Genomic DNA, 23664 nt, shown 5'->3' on the forward strand with positions numbered 1-23664 from the left:
TTGGGGGTCATAATCTTGTACAGTAGGTGTTTGGGCCCGAAAATTGGACTGATAGACTTCCTATGTGTTAGCTAGGCATGAGAAAAAGTATACATTGAGCTATTGAGTGTAAGTCAGACTAAGTGAATAACTTAGGTAAGTAGGGGAGAGTGGTTTAGGAGCGGAATTCGTCTAGTGTTGTCCCCAGGGTGCGTATGGGTTGTCACTTCTGTGGGTCATGGATGTCCCTGTTGGGGGTGGCCTCCCTCCTTGTATCGGTAGCAAGTCACGATCTCTGCTTCTCTAAGTTATCCAGGGCAGGAGGGGGGGGGGGGGGGTTGCTTAGTGCACATTGTGCCCACGCTTAGGAGTGCCAAGGGTGAGTATGTTAACGTATAACTCTGCTACGTTTATATGACATAGTAACAATCGTCACTGTTCTTTGTTTTTCTTTACATGGACACAGTAAAATTAGTTAGGAGGGGCTGTGGTGTCTAGCTAAGGATATACTGAGAATGAGAATGTCCTTTAGGATTCAGAACGAGGGACAGCATACATTTGGTAAGCACAAGGTCTTGTACCATTAGTGTTTGGCTCAGGAGTGATTTCAATGTCTTCTTTATTCACTGTTGGTTTAAGGATGAAATTTTGCAAGATGGTTGTGAAAAAGAGGAAAAGCTCCATGCGGGCCAAACCCTCCCCAACACACGCACGTTTACCTGAAGACAGAGAGAGTGCAATATTAAGGAGAAAGACTTGTTAGTCACTGGTGAAACTCTCTCTAAAATTCTATAAAACTGAATATTAATGTTATCACCTGCTGAAAATGGTATGAAGGCATCATTCTTCTTAAAGCAGCCATTCTCGTCCAGAAAATGACCAGGGTCGAATTGTAGAGGGTTTTTAAAGTATTTGGGATCCTTTAGAACTGAGGTCAGAACTAGCAAAACCAAAGTGCCCTAAAATAATTAAAATAAATTTTCAGTGTTTTTTCTTTTCTGCGCCAAAGCATCAAATTTAAAACCAAATCTTTAAGAGCAGACATTCAGTCATAGTATATAGCACAATTTAACATGTTTATGTGTCGATCCCTCATCAGGCTCACTGCCCTATTTCAATTGACTTGGTTTAAAGGTCATAGAAAGGGAACGTATTTATGTCCTGCAGTGTATCAGTGGTGACAAACAATTCATGGGTTCTTTCTGACATAGACATAAAGTGTTTTTATAAATAGCTAAATATACCAGCTATGAATAAAATTTTACATGTTACTTTTATGAAAACAATTTGATATTGAAGACTGAACCTTCTGAATATCGTATCCCTTGAAGGTTATGTCTTTGGTGGTTGCATGGACAAGCCCAAGAGGAACAATGTCAGCAAATCGTTGAATTTCATGAATTACAGCATCAGTATACGGCATCTTACTCCTGTCTTCCACTGATGGGCATCGATCTAGACCTATTATATCATCAATCTCCCGGTGGATTTTCTCTGAATTGAAATACAAAAGGAAACAAGAGTATGAATTAAAGATTAAAGTGTTTTTTTCTTATAACTCCTACTTAAACTTTGTAAGATTTTACCAATTTAATTTATTTCCAATGTGGATTTTTCCACTGTGTATGTCCCGGCTATGAAGGTAACATTGTGTGGGCTGATGAGCACTCAGTTCCACAAACAAAGTGATATCACAGGCAGTGGTATTAATGGTTATGGTACCTTGTATCTCTGGATACTTGAGAAGAATTAGGAATGCATATTGCAGAGTCACGCTTGAAGTCTCTGTCCCAGCAAAGAACAAATCTCTAATTGTTCCCAGTAAATTCTCCTCATGAAATTCTGTATTGTGATTATTTTCCTGGGAAATAATTCAAACTTTTTGTTAAACATCTACTTGTTTCATTATTCCTAGATTAGCATTATTCATGCATTTTATGATACTACCTCCTCCATCCTTATCAGGAAGCTGTCTATGAAGTCACGTGGGCAGTTTGTGTCCAGTGTCTCTCGATGAGATTGCACCATGTCCTTCACAAACTGTCGTAGTTTGTCAAAATTGTCAAACAGTCTCTGGTGTGGACCAGGGATGTGTCTGATCACATTTGGGCATATGTTAAGGAACTGTAACAGAATTGCATATATTGTAAACTAAGAAGAAAATAAAGAAGAAAAAAAATCTGTTTGCAGTGCCTTCTACTAAATACTGAATGAAATAGCTGCTATGTGTGGAAGTGCTATTTAAAGCTCTATTACATTGTTTTGTTTGTTTGTTTTTTTACTTCATTTTATTTTTGCATTTGTTGAAGAATATATTGGGAAGATATGACATAAGGGAGGTTGCAATACGCTAAGTAAATACCTTTTTATTTTAATTTTTTAAGGTAAATGCTTTACTTATCTGTGAAAGGCGCTGGTTATCATTTGTTTTACTTTTTGCTGAAACATTTGCATATCCCTAACAAGAAAACAACAACATTTTCTCCAATGTCCCCAGTGTGACAGATATCACCTGTCCAATCTTCGAATTCATCAATCTGAAGATTTCTCTAATATTTGATAGAAGGGTTTTGAAATTCTCATCTTCGTAGTCAAATCTCTCTCCAAAGACCACAGAGCAGATTACATTGGACACAGCTTGTCCCAGCAGATGGACTGGGTCAAACGGAGTATCTATTATGAGAATGATGGAATTAATACCAATACCATTTACTCTTTCACCCTTACACATTTTTACCTCCAGGTCATATTACACCTACATCGAGAGCTCTCTCTAGGATTTGTACTTCCACTTGGTCCAAAGCAGTTGTTCTTATACCTTTTTACTATTTTTCCTGGCAGTTTGTTATTTAGGACTATCGATCTATAGCCCTTACTATTTATAGCTGTTTTCTAAGGCTAAGGATTTGTTTCCCTCGCTCTTCCCAGGGTAGAGCGGTGGGTTTTGCAGACTGTAAACACTATATATATATATATATATATATATATATATATATATATATATATATATATGTGTGTGTGTGTTTTCACTTGCACCTCTTAGCCAGTAGTTTTTAGCCTTACCCTTGTAACCATTCAGATCTTGTTTTTTTTGTTGTTGGTAATGGACTTGTTATCGATTTATCAAAGTTTTTTTTTACCATGCTCACCAACATCAATGGGGTTTATTCTGTGATCACAGTCACCCCTACATAATACAGTAGATCAATGCTTTGGTACCCCTTTAACTGATTTGCCGTGTGCATCAATTATTCTTCTGCTTTAAGCAGCCATCACACAAAGGCACACTTAGGGTTAAAAGCCTTTACATACGAATTTGCATTCACCAATTACATGACGACACGTCAGTGGGGGGCGTGGTTTGTTCAGAGTCCGGTCGTTTGGCGCGAACTTACGAACACACGCCCCCTTTACTCATTGGTTCAAGGGAGTTATAAAGAAACCACTGGTGTCAGAGGACACCTGTATAGCCTCGGAAGAAGGCGCGTTCAGTAGCGCCGAAACACGTGTCAGGCAACAGGCAGTGAGGATAGATAGGAGCTCGTGCTCCAGCCGTTTCTACAGCAGATAGTCAGTTAGTCAGCACTTTGCTTTTGGAGATTTAGCTAGTGGGTGCCTTGCTTTGTTGAGGGGTTTCTTTTGGGTTATTAGGGATGGTTTGGCTTGGAGGTTTTTATTAAATCCTTACCCTTCTTTCACCTCGTACCCACACCTTAGCTAAAGGTTTCTCTTGCTATAGACAGCTGCAGTATCTCTATTTATGGGTCTTCACTTATACATTTTATTCTGTATCAGTTAACTCCTTACTCTGTACCAACTCTACTTTGTAGCTATTTAATAGTATCCTAACAGGATGCTCGCTAATCACTTTTTCCCTGCTGTGTAACATTTGTTACCTTTGCTACTTTTTAAGACCTTTCAAGTCTTTATTAGGGGATCTACAGGTAATGTGATTTACCATCAATTATTATAGATGGGAACACTTCTAAAAAGCTACTAGAAGGTTGTAGCAACAATTTAAGCACTAAACTGGGATATCTTTCTATTTGAAGACTATGTTAGCTCTTATTATAAGACATCTTCAAGATATATCTATATCCCATCTATGAGCAATGACCCTATCTCTCCATATTCATTTATTTATTATTTTTAATATCCTTGTTTGTTTTCTTTATTTTGAGTATTTTACTATAGTTTATATTAAAAGCTAAGTTTTATATGTATATATTCACTAGGGGGCGCCCTGCTCCTTTCAGACCCACCAGGTCTGTTTTTCTTCGATTTATCAAAGTGTCACAGATTTTTGGTACAATGTGTGAAATCTGTTGACTTTTCTTTTTCATCTGTTGCTTTTCTGTGGGCTTGAACATTCATTTTTCAATAAATGCCATTTTTTTGAGTATCACAACAGATTTCTAAAGCTTTCCAACATTTTATACTACAGAAATGTTCCGTTTCACTTTTTATTTTATAACTGCTCTGAAAATGCTAACCTTCTGAAATAGACATTTCTGAGAAAACTTGCAGAATTTATTATATTGGGAACCATTACTTTAATAAATAATAATATGAGCATTTATATAGCATTTAACATATTTCACAGAAAAGAAGCTTACATTCTATCAGGAGTTGAAGTAGGTGGGTATATATCATTAGGTTCCTTGCCCAAGGACACTTGCTAATGAGGCGTTTCAGGGTTCAAACCAGGGGTTTTGGTCTTAACGGCAGCACAACTACTTATAAAGGCATGTTCTGGGTGATCCACAAATTCTCTTTTTTAATGTATAGTTGGAATACAGACCAGATTCCTTTTGAACTAAGCAGCCAACCCATCCACTATAGGTGCCCATTTGGAGGTGACCACAGGAAAGCATAAGATTAGTAGAGTCTTTGGTAACAATTCTAGCAGTAAGTATTGCAGTTAGCAAGTAAATCTCCCATGTTAAAATTAGTGTAGGACCCACCGACATTGGGGTACTGTGACGTATTGGTGAGATTAGCCATACAGTGGAACTGAATTCTCATATGTTTTGCTAAGATAGGTGATTTTAAGTAACCTTGTAAAATATGAAACTGTATTTTTTATGTGTGTGCGCTGTTCTTTAATCTGTATTTTAATCTGTATTGTTATATATGTTTGGTCTCTATGCACCAATACTGAGAAATGCACATTCTGGGTTTGCTCAAAATTCTCCTTTTTTCAAATTAGGGTTTCCCTATTTTTCTTCAGTGATGCTACCTCTCCTCTAACCAGGTGATATATGAGGCACACTATAATATGAAAATAATGTCAGAATGTCACTTTTCAGAATACTCTGATACGTATCCCACATTCTCCTCCTCTCTGTAACGGGCAGAGCTTATAACAATGAATGGTGTTCGTGTTCAGTTACAGGATAAGGAGGTGTGCATTCCTACATTTAATTTTATGCAACATATAAATACCACATTTACATCTAAAGAGTCTCTGCAACACACAAAACATGTGGCTGGTCAGCTTCAATTAAATATACACAGTTAATGTAACTATCATGTTAGCAAATATATCTATTCAAAATATGTGCCTGTATGATGAGTTTTGTTGCTTCTCCAAGACGGGTTCTACAAGAGAAGCAAGAGGCTGCAAGAACATTAATCCACTTACAGTATTTCATTCCACAACACCAGTCTGTCTTTGGAAAATAGTGAAGCATTATGATTTGTATAGCAGAATTCAACTAAAAAAAACTGCTAGATACTATTCAATTATTATTATTTGTTTAAAAGGACACTATAGTCACCCAGACCACTTCAGCTCAATGAAGTGGTCTGGGTGCCAGGTCAATGAGGTTTTAACCCTTCACATGTAAACATAACAGTTTCAGAGAAAATGCTATGTTTATATTTGGGGTTAATTCAGCCTCTAGTGGCTGTCTTTCAGACAGCCACTAGAGGCGCATCTGCGATGATGGAGGTGAATTTCACCTCCATAGCGCAGAGCATCCATAGCAAAGCATTGAGAAATGCTTTCCTATGGACACTTTGAATGTGCATTCGGCAGTTGCCGCGCATTCGCATTCAGCTCTAGTGACGTCGGACGGGGTAGTTGACGTCAGACGGGGAGGAGAGATCACAAGCGCCAAGGAAGCCCGGCGCTGGATTAAGGTAAGTGGACAAAGGGGTTTTTACCCCTTCAGCGCCAAGGCAGGGGGACCCTGAGGGTGGGGGCACCCTCAGGGCACTATAGTGTCAAGAAAACCGCTTTGTTTTCCTGACACTATAGTGATCATTTAATGTTGTCACCAACCTTTGCACTTTCTAAATTCTTCTGCAAGCAGTTGAGCCTCCTCTTGAATTCTCTCCTCAATACTCCTCTTCCCCATTCCAAAATTCCTCAAAGTCATGAGAGAGAATCGACGCATTGACTTCCATGTCTCTCCATTTGTCATTATAATTCCTGCAATCATAATTAAAGACATCTCCAGTTTAGCTTGAAAAATCTAAATTGAGATAGAAAAATTAGTTTGTTGAGCCAAGAAGAAATGTGACCGCCATTTTGGAATCACTATGGATTTTTTTCCAATTTGTAGCAAAATTGTAAATCACTTCAAGCTGGGATTTTCTCCTTCTTTTGTATCACGAACAGTAATACAGAATTGTGAAAGGCAGAACTTGATGGACTGAAGTCTTCTTTTCAGCCTATATAACTATGTAAGTACATAACACTTCCATTAGAGATGCATATATTCCTATAGACTGTAAATATATGCTACAAGGTACCGCCCTATTAGAATGCCATGAGTGCCATTGAGTCTTTAATAACTGAAATATCTAATAATAATAATAATAATAATCTATTGATAATCGTAAATGTAAATTGCCTCCATCGCACATCCTTCCACGGTAATTAACGAGTACTATTTTATATTTTTATATCACCTTGATATAGTTTTTAATTTTTTGTTTTAATTTTTCTGCCAAACATGATTTACAGGTAAATGCTATTTTTGATTCTTACCACTTTCCTTAAACAGAATATTAATCACGTCTATTCTCCCCCTGTCGCTTAATGCATCGCCGTTCTCTTCCAGAGCTTCTTTAACAGTCTCGCATCCGATGATTACTACGACAGGCTGACCAACCATATGGAGTGTATACACAGGTCCGTACTTCTCACTCAACTGTGGAGAAAAGCACATTCAGGTCTGAGTTGTATTATTTAAGGTTCTGAAAGCAAAAGTAAAACAAATTGTCTTTGTATAAAACCAAAACTAGTACATTTCTAAATTAATTCCAAATAAATAGATGTGAGGTGATATATTCCTAGTTTACAAACTTCCGTATACAGTTGTGTTTAAAAGCTTGCATACCCTTGGAGAAATGGTAATCTATGCACCATTTTTAACCCCTTAAGGACCAAACTTCTGGAATAAAAGGGAAAAATTACATGTCAGACATGTCATGTGTCCTTAAGGGGTTAAAGAAAGCATGAGTGAGCAGGCAAAACACATTTCTTTAATTTCTTATGGGATTCATATTCAACTATAAGTTATAACAGAATGGCACAATAAAATGTTTTAAAAACATGGCAACAAAGAAAAAGAAAAAAAGAAAATGGCCCCTGTTCAAAAGTCTGCATACCCCTATTTCTTAATACTGTGTATTGCCCATTTTAGCATCAATGACAGCATACATTTTTTTCTAATAGTTGTCTATGAGGCCCCTAATTCTTGCAAGTGTTATAGCTGCCCATTAGTCTTGGCCAAAATGCCTCCAGTTCCTGCAAAGTCTGTGGTCGTCTTGCATGAACCGCTCATTTTAGATCTCCCCAGAGTGGCTCGATGATATTAAGGTCAGTAGACTGTGATGGCCACAGGCTTAGGGTCATTGTCATGCTGGAATGTCCAAGAGTGCCCCATGTGCAGCCTTCGTGCAGAAGAATGCAAATTGTCTGCCAGTATTCTCTGATAACATGTTGCATTCATATTGCCATTTCATTTTCACAAGATTCCCCGTGCCTTTAGAGCTCACACCCCCGCCCCAAACAGCAGAGCCACCACCATGCTTCAAGGTGTTGATGGGCATATTGTAGCTTGTTTGGCATTGGTGTAGTAAAGGCTTCTTTCTGGCAACTTGACCATGCAGCTCATATTTGTATAGTCATATTGTGCTCCTTGAAACAACCACACCTTCTTTTTCCAGAGCATCCTGTATTTCTCATGAGGTTATTTGTGGGTTTTTCTTTGTATCCCAAACAATTCTTCTGGTGGTTGTGCTGAAATCTTTCTTGGTCTACCTGACCTTGGCTTGGTTTCAAGAGATCTCTGAATTGTCCACTTCTCAATAAGTGATTGAAAAGTACTGACTGGCATTTTCAAAGCTTTTTATATCCTTTATTATCTTTACAAAGTTCCATTACCTTGTTATGCAGGTCTTTTGACAATTCTTTTCTGCTCCCTATGGCTCAGTATCTAGCCTGCTCAGTGCATCCATTTGAGAGCTAACAAACTCATGTGACTATTTACACAGAAACTAATTGCTATTTAAAAAGCGACAGGTGTGGGAAATTAACATTTAATTGCCATTTTATCCTTGGTGTGTCACCTTGTGTGTCTGTAACAAGGCCAAACTTTCAAGGGTATGTAAACTTTTGATCAGGGCCCTTTGGGTGATTTCTGTTATTATTATGATTTTAAAAAGAGCCAAACAACTATGTGATAGTAAATGGCTTTATTTGATCACTATTCTTCAATAAAATATTTTTTTTCATGATCAGTCATATTTTTAAAATCAATGCTACAATTTCACCATTTCTGCCAAGGTATGCAAACTTTTTAGCACAACTGTAGACTCATGAAACAAGCGACTTGCGCACAGACAAGCATGTTTGTTGGATTTGTGGTTTAGGGTTCCATGCGTGACACTAAAAACAAATGATTGATGGGGGGAAAGTGATTGATAGTTAGGGGGCAGTAACTGAATTAATGATTTTATTCCCAAATCAAGTGAAAAGTGACCAATAAAAGGAAAACATTAGTAGAGGTAAAAAAATAAATATTTATTTTTAACCCCTTCAGGACCAGAATGTTTTGGCCATGTTGTACGTTAAGGACCAGAACAGTTTTAACATACAAATTATATATTGCTTTCTTTACATACCATTATTTGAATCATGTCATATAATTTACTTTAAAAAAAAAATAATGAAATATGGTGAAAAAATGAAAAAACATGTTTTTTGGCCTTTACTTGAAAAATCTTTTACTCATCTACAAAACCGAATGAAAAAAACTGCTAAATAGATTCAAAATGTTGTCCTGAGTTTAAAAACACCAGTGTTTACATGCTTTTTTGCAAATGATATGTCTGTAAGTACAAGTAGGACATTGCTGTTCCAAAATATATATTTTATAAATGTATCATTAGTTACATGGTTACATAGTTACATAATTACATAGCTGAAAAGAGACTTGCGTCCATCAAGTTCAGCCTTCCTCAAATATCTTTTTGCTGTTGATCCAAAAGAAGGCAAAAAACCCAATCTGAAGTGCTTCCATTTTTCACTAGGAAAAAAGCTGGGGAAAAATTCCTTCTTGACCCCAAAATAGCAGTCAGATGTCTCCTTGGATCAAGCAGCTATTACCCCACTAATTATAAATTATATCCCTGTATGTTATGTTTTTGCAAGTATTTATCCAGTGGCTGTTTAAACACCTGTAGTGACTCTGACAAAACCACCTTTTCAGGTAGAGAATTCCATATCCTTATTGCGCTTACTGTAAAAAAAACCTTTCTTTGCCTTAGATGAAATCTCTTTTCTTCCAGCCTAAATGTGTGACCTCGTGTCCTATGTATAGCCCTGTTTATGAATAGATTTCCAGATAAAGGTTTGTACTGGCCCAGAATATATTTGTATAATGTTATCATATCCCCTCTCAGGCGCCATTTTTCCAGATTTAAATTTTGTAACCTTTCTTCGTAACCAAAATGCTCCATTCCTTTTATTAATTTTGTAGCTCATCTCTGCACGTTTTCTAGTGCTATGATATCTTTCTTTAGAACAGGTGCCCAAAATTGCACAGCATATTCAAGGTGTGGTCTTACCAACGATTTATAAAGAGGCAAAATGATATTTTCATCCCGAGAATTTATGCCCCTATTTATACATCACAAAACCTTACTGGCCTTAGCAACTGCAGATTGACATTGCATATTGCTGTCTAATTTGTTGTCTATAACAATTCCCAAATCCTTCTTGTGTGTGGTTATCCCTAATTCACTACTATTTAGGGTGTAAGTTGCTTGTGCATTCTTAACCCTGAAGTGCATAACTTTGCATTTCTCTATGTTAAATTTAATCTGCCATTTTAGTGCCCAGTCCCACATTTTATTACTTACAAAGTTTTGTGTCATCTGCAAACACTGATACATGGCTTTCAATGCCTATTTCAAGATAATTTATAAATATGTTAAATAGAAGCAGTCCCAAAACAGAACCCTGAGGGACACCACTTACCACTTTTGTCCAGCCTGAAAATGTACCATTAATGACAACTCGTTGTACTCTATCCTTAAGTCAATGTTCTACCCACGAACAAAGATATTCATCTAGAACAATTTATTTTACTTTGAAGACTAACCTATTGTAAGGAACCATATCAAATGCCTTGGCAAAATCCAAGTAGATCACATCCACTGCAACACCCTGATCTATACTTCTACTTACTTCTTCATAGAATGCAATTAGGTTACATAGAAACATAGAATGTGACGGCAGATAAGAACCATTCGGCCCATCTAGTCTGCCCAATTTTCTAAATACTTTCATTAGTCCCTGGCCTTATCTTATAGTTAGGATAGCCTTATGCTTATCCCACGCATGCTTAAACTCCTTTACTGTGTTAACCTCTACCACTTCAGCTGGGAGGCTATTCCATGCATCCACTACCCTCTCAGTAAAGTAATACTTCCTGATATTATTTTTAAACCTTTGTCCCTCTAATTTAAGACTATGTCCTCTAGTTGTGGTAGTTTTTCTTCTTTTAAATATGGTCTCCTCCTTTACTGTGTTGATTCCCTTTATGTATTTAAATGTTTCTATCATATTCCCCCTGTCTCGTCTTTCCTCCAAGCTATACATGTTAAGATACTTTAACCTTTCCTGGTAAGTTTTAATCTGCAACAAAAAGCCCTTCTTTGAACTCTCTCCAAAGTATTATTATCAGTCTGGAGGAAGTGTTCTGTACAATGGCATGAGCATTTCCCTCTTTCAACTGCAAATACCTCTCCCTATACAACCAAGCATTCTGCTAGCATTTCCTGCTGCTCTATTACATTGTCTGCCTACCTTTAAGTCATCAGAAATAATCACCCCTAAATCCCTTTCCTCAGATGTTGAGGTTAGGACTCTATGAAATATTCTGTACTCTGCCCTTTGGGTTTTTACGTCCAAGATGCATTATCTTGTACTGTGATAGTGAAAAACAATATACATGGAAATATTTGACATACCCATATTATAAATAGTGTGTTAAAATAGCACATTACCATTTGCACACTGTATTTGTAACATGGGGTAAACCAAGGTGTTTAACCCCTTAAGGACACATGACATGTCTGACATGTCATGATTCCCTTTTATTCCAGAAGTTTGGTCCTTAAGGGGTTAAATACTTCTAGTACGAGAGATTACGAAACGTACGTACACCCAGGAATTTACTTTACAGATTCCTTCTAGTTATTTTGCACTTTATTAACATATCTGTTCATCTAACCCCACGTAATCCCAGCAGCTACTTTGAAACTTTATCACTCCTGGTTTGTTAGTCTTTACCACTTCTACTGGAAGGCTATTCCATGCATTGACAACTCTTGCTGCAGACTGATACCCACCTGGAGCAAAGAGCGAGGAGTTTCCCCTGGGTTAAGATCCAGCATATTGCCCAACAAGGGAAGTGGTGTGGGTCCCGGGGGCAGGTTCCCTTGTTTCTTTTTGTCTCTCCATATCACAAGGTAAAACAGGAGAGTTATAACGGAGACGAGAAGTAATGTCCCTGTGAGTCCCAGCTCCATTGCAGCAACAATAAATGTTCAGGCAATTCTCTTCCTCCACGTGATCCTAAACAGGGTTGTCCTCAGTATGATAACGCTTGAAACTTGGCAGCTGTAAGCAGTTTTACTTGTTTAAAGAAATGTTTTGTGTGAGAACTGCAGTGAGACACCCACCTATTGGTTGCTTAGAGAAATACATGAAATATGATTTTTTCTGTCTATACATTTAAGCCTATCTAGTGAAGGGATCTGTAATATGAGGACTTTTTGCCATACACAGATACAGACACAGTGCAGACATACAACATACAGACAGGACACGGAGTGGAGAAGGCTGCAGTATATGTAAGGGACCCAAAACACACAGACTCTAATATAAACCAGACAGTGCTATAATCCATATTGCCAGATGTTACAGAGGCTTAACGTAAGAATGGTTATTGAGGTAGCCAAGGCCAGGTATAGGACAAATCAGAGTAAACGGTCAACAAACCATGATTAAGGAGTACAGAGAACAATATAATTGATAATCACGTCATTATCTAGTGATGAGGCCTTTTTGTCATACACAGATACAGACACAGTGCAGACATACAAGATACAGACAGGACATAGAGAGGAAAATGCTGCCTCAGAGTAAACGGTCATCATGCCGTGATTGAGAAGTACAGAGAACAAAATAATTGATAATCACGTCATTGTAAGTATCAGAAAATCAGAAATCTCACAAATGCACTATTGGGCTAAGCAAGAACCACAGCTGGGTGTCTGGGACAAGAAGTGCAGGGATTTAAGTAATCTATATTTTATTTTGATTGGGCACCTTAATAGGGGAGCGCCAGACGACGCAAGACCGGCCGATCGCTAATTTTGCATCATTCACAGCATCCTTACAGTGTGCCGATTTTATTCACTGATCAAGAAGAGAAGAGACCAGTAGAGAGAAAACTATTTTAAAAATCTGTATACTGTATATTTACTAAGCTATTTTGAGGACGATCCCCATAAGCCTATAGTTCCTGTAACATTTTGCAAGTGTCTCATCTATTGTTATATTTCCACTTTTAATATTGTATATAAGCACTGCATACTATGTTGGTGCTATAATAATAATAATATAATTTGTGGTTGGGGACAATATGTCGAGTTATAGTAGTGGTGGCATAAGTCGGTTGTGGTGTGTGAGAAACAGATGTTCAGGCAGGCCTGTAAAAAGAGGGCCCACCAAATTCAATGGTCTGACAAAAGAAGCAGGTGTGCTGAACCAGGCAGTAACAGTAAAGAGGAAGGGACGGCCTGTATATTTGTCAACTAACCCCTCCCACAATTCCAGGCTTCTCCCACAGGCTTAGCCTTAATATATGTGGTCGGGAACAATACGCCGAGTTATAGTAGCGGTGGCATAAGTTGGTTTTGGTGTGAGGGAAACCGACGTTAAGGTTGGCCTGTAAAAAGAGGGCAAAAGTTTAATAGTTTACCACTATTATTACATAGCCAATGCTTTAATATTTATCAATATTATACCTGAAAGAGAAACAGTTTGTTAATGGGAGATACTGTATAACACCCAGTATCTTGTCAAAATTAAGCTAGATATGTGACTTGGGAACCTAACTAGTTGCCAAGAGGCGATGAGAGGCTCTACCGATGATTTGGCCCGTACGGTAGGTTTGCCACTGAATGTTGTGGTGGGGCATTGGCCTCTCAGTGTGGGCTTAAGAGATATATGATAGTGCATGTAATCTTATGGCAGATCTTATAGATTTTCCCCATTCTTGGGTGAGGGAACACTTTCCCTGGCATCATATTACTACATGCCATGCATTTAGGACACCGGAAACATCCTGGGTTCTGATTAAGTGACTGCTCCTGTATTTGTGAATATTGGGCTGTATGTACCAGAAAATCTCTCAGATTTTTACCCCTCTTGTAGCTCATAACAGGGGGTTGCTGAAATTGAATAGGGAGCGAAGGATCTTTTCTCAAAGTCTCCCAGTTAGCCCGTATCACTGCTGCCATAGCCTTAGACTGAGTTGGTAGTGCTTGAGGGAAGATAAATCTATTCACGGTCTCCATAATCGGTGATTGAACCGTATTCGATTTCACTGCCTTAGACAGAGCTGTCTGTATGGAATACTTGGAATATCCTCATTCACTAAACTTGTTAGACATGTCCTGGAGCTGTACTTCAGCTTTCTTTGGATCCGAGTTATTTCTCATTACCCTGGCAAATTGTGCCACAGGTAATGAATTAATCAGACACTGCGGATGAAAACTCGTAGCGTGTAAGATCATATTCCGATCAGTAGGTTTTGAGAGAAGTGTATAACCCAATTTCTTCTTGTCAATATAGATCCGTAAATCTAGGAAGTCTATCTGTTCAACATGAAATTGATACGTGAATCGTATTGGTGACCCTAGATTAATAAGTCTTTCAATCATCTGGTGCAATTTTTGTTGCCCTCCACTCCAAATAACCAAAATATCGTCAATGAAACGAAAATATCTTAAAATATGTTGACCATGTACTCGCAATATGTTTTCTGTCTCATACTTGAACATATAAGCGTTAGCATGCATAGGGGCCATAGGTGCCCCCATGGATGTACCAGTTCGTTGTACGTAGAAATTTGACTCAAATCTAAAATAGTTGAGTTTCAAACATAGTTCCAGAAGTTCCATCAAATATTTAATAGGAGGTGTAATTTTTTCGCTATGCTGCTGTAAGACCTCTTTCATAGCCTGTATCCCTTCACCATGTGGAATTACCGTATAGAGGCTACAAATGTCTAGAGCTGCTAAGATGATGCCCTCTTCAGGTAAAATAATAGATTTCAGATTTTCAATTGCATCTTTGGTGTCTTTGACACAAGTAGGTAATCTCATTACTGGTGCTTTAAATTTCAAGTTGAGCCCTTTACCAATTGGTTCTAACAGACCACCGATAGCGGAGACTATTGGGCGTCCTGGTGGCTTACTCAAGTTCTTATGCACTTTAGGGAGTGTATATATGATAGGACACCTCGGACTAGTCTCCCACAAGTATTCATATTCTGTAGTAGTCAAATAGCCTGCTTCAAGGCCACGTTGTAAGGTATTCTGTATGATACGACTGAAATTATGTCATGTTCAGTGATTTGATACACTCGTTCATCTGATAGTTGTCTAAGAATCTCTGCTCTATAGTCTTCATATTGCATAATCACAGGAGCGCCCCCTTTGTCCGCTGGGCGTATTGAAATGGACATATCATTAGCTAAGCTGTTCAAAGCCTCTCTCTCCACCCTGGAAATATTCGACAGTCCCTTCTTCTCTTTGCTTAATAGTATAGTACTGTCTATTCTGCGAGAACACCTTCAAAGATGCACTAGTCGACGGTGGGTCAAATGTGCTACGTAGTCTCAAGGTGTCACTAGGTTGGGTTGGGTTTTAAAATATTCAGCTAAACTGAGTTTTCATATAAATTTAAATTGATCAATCTCCCAATCAAATTTATTGATCTCCGATGTGGGGATAAATGACAATCCTTTAGATAGTAGCATAGTATCCGTTTTAGTCAATACTCTAGTTGATAAATTGATAATCGGGTTATCTGTTATTTTCTCGGAGGTCGCTCTCTGTGACCAGTGCCTTTTCCCTTTCTGGCCCTTCCTAGTGGTGTGTCTACTGGAAATGAACGATCTATAGCAGTCGTTTCTCTGTTTGTAGGTTCTCTGGTTAGACCCAAGCCGGGTTCTAAAAAAGTGATATTAGAGTCACTTTTATTCAATTGATGCTTCTTGGATGAATCACTTAATTCAGATTCAGAGACCGACTCCCCTGAGATTACATCAACTGTAGAGGCAAGTGGTTTTCTAATACGAGGTCTGTATTGTCTCTGATAGGATCTAGTGTTCTCCCCGGTTAGCCACTTATACACCCGGTGTTTGGAGTAATCAGCCTGGACCTTATCAAGCTTATCCCTTTTGAACCTCACTAAATCCCTTTTATATTGTTGCAAATCATCCGTTAGTTTATGAATGAGGGAGTCACAGTTAGGTGCAGCTATGGTCACAGAATGTTGCCCTTCTAGTGCACTCCTTTTGGATTATATGGAGTGGCTGGAGTTTTGCACCGAGGCATGAAATAAGACCGGTCAAATTGAGTGCGGGGAACCAGGATTTCTCTCTCTCTCTCTCTCTCTCTCTCTCTCTCTCTCTCTCTCTCTCTCTCTATATATATATATATATATATATATATATATATATATATATATATATATAAAAATATGAGGGAAGGCTGCTCTCCGGACTTTAAAACATCAAACTTTTATTTAGAAATAGTTAAAAACGACCAACGTTTCGGTCCCCGCTCGGGACCTTCCTCAGGGTCAAATAGAACAGCAGAACAATACAGTACAGTGTGACAGTGACGAATATATACTCAAATAATCAATTAGTTACTCACTCAGGTGTGTTTCCGTGCGTTCCCGCCATCACCCTGTGCTCTTCCGGGTGTGCGTGCGCATACATATGCGTCACTTCCCTTCAATTACGTATCTACGTATTGGTTTACCCGTCACCCTGGAAACCATATCAACAGAACGGCCTGTTTGTGAAAACAGGACCGTGATCCACAGGATGAAGGATACTACAAATATATTTACAAAAAAAAAAGTGCATCTAAGTGCTTATAATTAAAACGATGTATTGCCAGTGAAGGAGGATGTAGCGAAGATAGTAGCGTTTTCACTACTCTATTTATGATACACTTTGTGTACATATAATTACCCACATACCCCTTATGAGGTTAATGCACATTGTTCTTGTCATCAACATTAATTACATGGATATCGATTTGCACATCCTCCTTCACTGGCAGCTCTGGTGGTGCGCCCGGCATTGGACTGTCTTTAAGCGTGAGTGCAGGGGATATCTCTAATTTCTATTATTTCCAAGGGAGTGTGGGGCTCTACCTCTCTGCCCTTTGTGCACCAGCATCGTGTGCTATTCATATTGCACTTTAAACAAAAATTGGAGCACGTTTAGCTCTCATACAGTCTGCATACAGTACCATCTGTTTTTGGTCTATTGTCTGAGATGGATGAATTTTTAATGCTAGCTGGAAAACAGAATATGAATGCTGAAACCTTACAATTTACGCCGGAGGAGGCGGCCCAGATTTTATGGGAACAGACTAGCCAGGAATTACCCAATCAAAATACCACGAGGGATGTTTACTTTACGCTATTACGTCTGCACAAGAAAAGCGTGGATTTAGATCTACATGGCTTGTTTTTATCAGATTACTTCAAAGCGAAGATGATTCCGCGCGGTTTCAGGCTATTGAACATACCTTCTATTGGGAGACATAAAGTGACAGTCTGCAGGGATTGGACCCATGTATTGAATAAAGCCTCATTTGACCTGATACTCATTACTATCAAGGATGTCAAGAGTGACCTGGTGGAAGTGAAACAACAGATTCTTGCTATGGAGACTGAATTAGCAGTGATGTTGGCGTCTGCGGAGGGCTTAAAGCTACAACAACAGCTTAAGATTGAGCTGCTAAAATACAAGAATGAATTGGTAAGATTCAAGAAACAGAAGTTTGAGATGGTTCAGCAGGATTACAAGGACCATCGGGTCTATCGGTGGCTCTCAGGCGACCGTCCACCTAGACCCAGACGCTTCCGCAAAAGGATAGTTCGTCCAAAGATTACCACAATCGATGTAACTTCTGGAGAATCTATGTCAGAGACCGACACGCCCAGTGCAGCATCACCTTTTTTAGACCAGGCCGACCCTGGCACGGTCACCAGGAGCAGGGTCAGAGGCAAAGACCTTACAGGAATAGGAGAGGACGTAAGGGCAGAGGTAGCAACAAGGGGAAGGCCTCCCCTCCGCAAGTAACCCCAGTATTCAACCTCTCCCACAGACAGCTCAGCAACCAGGAAATCAGTATCCTTAGCAAAGGACTTACGTTTGTTCCTATTAGCTATGCCAACTCTTTTAAATGGAGTACCGAGCTGTTTACCATGGGCAGGAGCATGAGGCTTAAAGAATTTTTTCATACCAGTAATAAAGATGAAGCACACCACATGCCCACAAAATCTGAGAGATTTAGAATAAAATCTACATTTGATCCTCAATCCACCAGAGCATCCATTAAGACTTTCCTGATGACTACATCTAAGATGGCACAGGAGGTCTTTTCGAATCCAAGGGGGAAGTTACACAATATCTCTAAACATGAACGCTCGATGCTTAAAAATCTTGCGCAGGACCACTCGATCATTATCCGCCAGGCGGATAAGGGAGGGGGCATAGTCGTTATGAATTATGTGGATTATGCGGAGGATTTGAAACTACAACTCCAGGATGTGAATACGTACTGCCCCCTCGCAAGTGATCCCACTCTGGGGATTAAAAGGAAAATTGAAGATGTATTAGAGATGGGCCTTAGGGCTGACTTCATCAGTCTGGAGCTATACAGGTTTTTTAACAAACCATTCCCTCGCACTCCAGTCATATATAGTATCCCCAAGATACACAAAAATTCTAATAAACCCCCTGGACGGCCCATTGTCTCGGCAATTGACGGCATACTGGAACCGATAGCCCAATGGCTTGACTTCATTTTTAAGGGGCCAGTTGAACAGCTCCACACTTGTATCAAAGACACACAAACGTTACTGGATAGAATTAGGAAGTTGAACCTCAACAATACAGCTCCAATTTTTATAACGATGGACGTGAAAAGTCTATATACGGTGATCCCCCATACAGGGGGCATTGAAGCTATGAGGCAAGTATTACATGGATCTTCCACCTATCTAGGACCGCCTATTGAATTTGTGTTGGAGTTATTGTCACTTATCCTTTACAACAACTTTGAGGACCAGTGGTACTTACAGGTGGCTGGTACATCGATGGGATCGGCGATGGCTCCCATGTATGCCAACGCGTACATGTACGTTTATGAAACCATCAATATCTTGATTCCATACCAGCATTCAATCATTGGATACTATCGTTATATCGACGATCTGCTGATCATTTGGCGGGGCACACATGAGGAAGCGGTCACTATGGTTGATGAATTGAATTCTCTCCCGCTACCTATACAGTTCACAGCGAACATCAGTGGAGACCGGGTCCAATATTTGGACCTTGAAATTTCGTATGGCAGTAATGGCATACAACACACATTATTCTCCAAGCCCACGGACCGTAATCTGTTACATGCTAGGAGTGCTCATCCTGCTGCCCTGATAAAATCAATCCCGAAAGCTCAATTCCAGAGGGTGATCCGCAACAATTCAGATAAAGACAAGGCCGAGATACAACTTGGGGTTGTGACCCAAAAGTTTCTGGAAAGAGGATATGATGCTCATGTGTTGGACGATGCACTGTTGAAAGCTCGTTTGGCTCCGGTGCTCCCAATCAAGAAACGTGAACAGAGGTTGGTCTTCCCTATGACCTTCCACAATTCATCTAGCCAAGTATCAGCCATTGTCAAAGACAACTGGAAAATGATTTCAGCGGACGACACCCTGCCAAAAATCTTTAAGGAGAGGCCACTCATTTGTTACAAGAAGAACAGAAGCCTCAAGGATATACTGGTTCGTACAGATCCAGTGGAGAGCTACTCAGGTGCAGTTAAACACAACATACGAGGGAGTGTGCGATGCCTTGGGTGTGTGACATGTGGGCACATGATTCCAGCTAAGAGATTCAACCACCCACATACGAACAGGACCTACGATATTAAGCATACCATTACTTGTAAAACCCAGTTTGTTGTATACAAACTGGTATGTCCATGCGGCCTCCACTATGTGGGCAAGACGGAGACACAGTTATGTGAGAGGATCAGAGGACATCGGTCGAGTATCAGGTTAGCCTATAGGGATGGACAATCAGATAAACCGGTTGCACGGCACTTTTTGGAAAAGAAGCACCCACTGGCATCACTGAAGTTTGTGGGTATAGACCACATTCCTCCCCCCCGAAGAGGTGGAGATAGAGGAAAGATGCTCCTTCAAAAAGAGACTTTTTGGATCCATCAACTGAATACAGTGGCTCCTATGGGGTTAAATGAAAACAACACTTATCATTCGTTTATATGAAGTTTCACAGCTGGCTAGGAATTTCTAATTGAAAAAAAATTTTTTTTTAATTTTTTTAATTAGTGATAGAAAGCATTGGGTATTTTTTATTAGATGTAGTTTCATGTCGGAGTTATTGTAATGCACTGGTATACACAGTTGTTTTACACTTTAAGCTACTTTATGCATGGGTATTGCATTTTGTTTGCACGATTTGCACAGTTTTGTGTAAGGTCATTAGCACTTTATATTTGTCACTAGCACTTTTAATAGGAAGATAGTAGCGTTTTCACTACTCTATTTATGATACACTTTGTGTACATATAATTACCCACATACCCCTTATGGGGTTAATGCACATTGTTCTTGTCATCAACATTAATTACATGGATATCGATTTGCACATCCTCCTTCACTGGCAATACATCGTTTTAATTATAAGCACTTAGATGCACTTTTTTTTGTAAATATATTTGTAGTATCCTTCATCCTGTGGATCACGGTCCCGTTTTCACAAACAGGCCGTTCTGTTGATATGGTTTCCAGGGTGACGGGTAAACCAATACGTAGATACGTAATTGAAGGGAAGTGACGCATATGTATGCGCGCGCACACCCGGAAGAGCACAGGGTGATGGCGGGAACGCACGGAAACACACCTGAGTGAGTAACTAATTGATTATTTGAGTATATATTCGTCACTGTCACACTGTACTGTATTGTTCTGCTGTTCTATTTGACCCTGAGGAAGGTCCCGAGCGGGCACCGAAACGTTGGTCGTTTTTAACTATTTCTAAATAAAAGTTTGATGTTTTAAAGTCCGGAGAGCAGCCTTCCCTCATATTTTTCTACATTATTTGGAGCTCTGGTGGTGCGCCCGGCATTGGACTGTCTTTAAGCGTGAGTGCAGGGGATATCTCTATTTTATATATATATATATATATATATATATATATATATATATATATATATATATATATATATATATACTGCTTCAGACCTGAGCAAAAGAGGAAAACTCTTCAAAGCATGTCTTTGAAATTGTCACGGTGTATTACCCCAACACGCAGAGTTTGGGATAGTAAGGGACAAGACTAGGATAAAACTCATACCGGGCCTTAGAATGGCCGGACTAAACGTCAGACAGAGATAAAGCGTAATCAGAGATGAGCTGAGGTCAGGGTAACGGAGAGACTGCAAAAATGGGAAATAGCCAATAAGGTACATGGTAATCAGTCAGACGGGCAAACAAGTCAGGAAAAGGTTGAAGATAAACTCAGAGTCAGATACAAAGCCAAGGTCAATACCAAAATAAATACAATAGATCAAGGAATGCACTATGGGGTACTGAAACAGAAACCACGATAGGGCAAAGTGGATAGGGCTAGAGAAGTTTAAATATCCTTAACTAACATTTGATTGGCCCACGTCATGCCTACGCCCCCAAAACGTGCATGTGTGGGGATACTGGAATTACGTAGGCAAATGGCAGCCTGATTCTACTTTTGGCCCCCACTACCCCTTTAAGAGTGCGCTCATGACACGAGCCGCGCTCCTAATACCAGGCAGGTCACGTAACCGCTCATTTCAGTCAGTGCACGTGGCCCGCTCAGAAGAGGAGATTGAGACGCACGCGACCCATGTGCAAAACTCTGGTAATTTGGCATCTGGTATATTTATATATAAACACAAAGCAGTATATACAAGCTATGTTTAAAATGTTTACATGATTTTTTAATGAAAACAATTTGATATTGAAGACCTTCTGAATATCGTATCCCTTGAAGGTTATGTCTTTGGTGGTTGCATGGGCCAGCACAAGAGGGATAATGTCAGCAAATCGTTGAATTTCATGTATTACAGCATCAGTATACGGCATCTTACTCCTGTCTTCCACTGATGGGCATCGATCTTGACCTATTATATCGTCAATCTCCCGGTGGATCTTCTCTGAATTGAAATACAAAAGGAAACACAAGTATGAAATAAAAATTAAAAGTATTCTTATTTATAATTCCTACATTTGTAAGGTTTTACCAATTTAATTTATTTTCAATGTGGATTTTCCCACTGTATATATCCCGGCTGTGAAGGTAAAACTGTGTGGGCTGATGAGCACTTAATCCTATGAACAGAGTGTTTTTTTATACATATCACAGGCAGTGGTATTAATTGATAATGATACTTTGTATCTCTGGATACTTGAGAAGAATTAGGAATCCATATCGCAGTGTCACGCTTGAAGTCTCTGTCCCAGCAAAGAACAAATCTCTTATTGTTCCCAATAAATTATCCTCATGAAATTCTGTATTGCAATTATTTTTTTCCTGGAACACAGTTCAAACTTTTTGTCAAGCATTTACTAGCTTCATTATTCCTAGATTTGTGCAATTCATGCATTTTATGACACTACCTCCTCCCTCCTTATCAGGAAGCTGTCTATGAAGTCACGTGGGCAATTTGTGTGCAGCGTCTCTCGATGAGATTGCACCATGTCCTTCACAAACTGTCGTAGTTTGTCAAAATTGGCAAAGAATCCCTGGTGTGGACCAGGGATGTGTCTGAGCACATTTGGGAATATTTGAAGGATCTGTAAAACAATTGCATATTATGCAAACTAAGAAGAAAATGAAGAAGGATAAAAATCTGCTTGCAGTGCATTCTGCCAAATACTGAATGAAATAGCTGCTATGCGTGGAAGTGCTATTTAAAGCGTTATTACTTTATTTTGTTTGGTTTGACTTTTACTTCTTACCAACTTTTATTTTTGCATTTGCTGAAGAATATATTGGGAAGATATGACAGAAGGAAGGTTGTGCAATCAAGTAAGTAAATTCCTTTGAATTACTTTTTTAAGGTACATTCTATTAGTCCCACACAATATTTTTTAAAATCACTGATTGTCATCTGTTTTACTTTTTGATTAAACGTTTGCATATCACTAACAGCAACCTGTTTTTCAATGTCCCCAATGTGACAGATATCACCTGTCCGGCCCTCGAATTCATCAGTCTAAAGATTTCTCTAATATTTGATAGAAGGCTTTTGAAATTCTCATCTTCGTAGTCAAATCTCTCTCCAAAGACCACAGAGCAGATGACATTGGATACGGCTTGTCCCAGCAGATGGATTGGGTCAAACGGAGTATCTATTATGAGAATGATGGAATTAATACCGGTACCATTTACTCTTTCACCCTTACACATTTTTACCTCCAAGTTATATTACGCCTACATCGAGAGCTCTCTCTAGGACTTGTATTTCCACTTGGTCCAAAGCAGTTGTTATAATACCTTTTTACAATTTTTCCTGGCAGTTTGTTATTTAGGACTATCGATCTATAGCCCTTACTATTTATAGCTGCTTTCTAAGGCTAAGGATTTGATTCCCTCGCTCTTCCCAGGGTAGAGCAGGGGGGTTTTGCAGTTTAAAACCACTGTACTATATATATGTTTTTAAGTGTGCCTCTTAGCCAGTAGGTTTCAGCCTTACCCTTGTACCCATTCAGTGTCTGGGTCTTTATTCGTTAATGTACTTGTTATCGATTTATCAAAGAGTCACAGATTT

General features: G+C 39.1%; 2 protein-coding genes across 4 annotated transcripts; both read right to left on the reverse strand.

Annotated features, from left to right (window-relative positions):
• Nucleotides 1–417: 417 nt before the first annotated feature.
• Nucleotides 418–12094, reverse strand: LOC134572285 (cytochrome P450 2B1-like). Of its 3 annotated transcripts, none has more exons than XM_063431161.1 (9): nt 11851–12094; nt 6977–7139; nt 6266–6415; nt 2492–2652; nt 1927–2103; nt 1702–1840; nt 1286–1473; nt 797–938; nt 418–698 (listed from the first exon to the last, which is right to left on the reverse strand). In XM_063431161.1, the coding sequence occupies exons 1-9, from the start codon at nt 12028–12030 to the stop codon at nt 508–510; spliced, it is 1491 nt and encodes a 496-aa protein (XP_063287231.1). In that variant the 5' UTR covers nt 12031–12094; the 3' UTR covers nt 418–507. The 3 variants fall into 3 exon arrangements, with proteins under 3 accessions (XP_063287231.1, XP_063287230.1, XP_063287232.1); XM_063431160.1 differs by having other exon boundaries at nt 1924–2103; XM_063431162.1 differs by lacking the exons at nt 6977–7139; nt 11851–12094 and having other exon boundaries at nt 1924–2103; nt 6266–6437.
• An 8997-nt stretch (nt 12095–21091) lies between these two features.
• LOC134573593 (cytochrome P450 2B1-like) lies at nt 21092–23358 on the reverse strand. Its single transcript, XM_063433378.1, has 5 exons — nt 23085–23358; nt 22511–22687; nt 22283–22424; nt 21824–22047; nt 21092–21097 (listed from the first exon to the last, which is right to left on the reverse strand). The coding sequence occupies exons 1-5, from the start codon at nt 23301–23303 to the stop codon at nt 21092–21094; spliced, it is 768 nt and encodes a 255-aa protein (XP_063289448.1). The 5' UTR covers nt 23304–23358.
• Between the last annotated feature and the right edge of the window lie 306 nt (nt 23359–23664).

Source organism: Pelobates fuscus, chromosome 9 (genome assembly GCF_036172605.1).
Source record: "Pelobates fuscus isolate aPelFus1 chromosome 9, aPelFus1.pri, whole genome shotgun sequence".
In the NCBI taxonomy this organism is placed as follows: domain Eukaryota; kingdom Metazoa; phylum Chordata; class Amphibia; order Anura; family Pelobatidae; genus Pelobates; species Pelobates fuscus.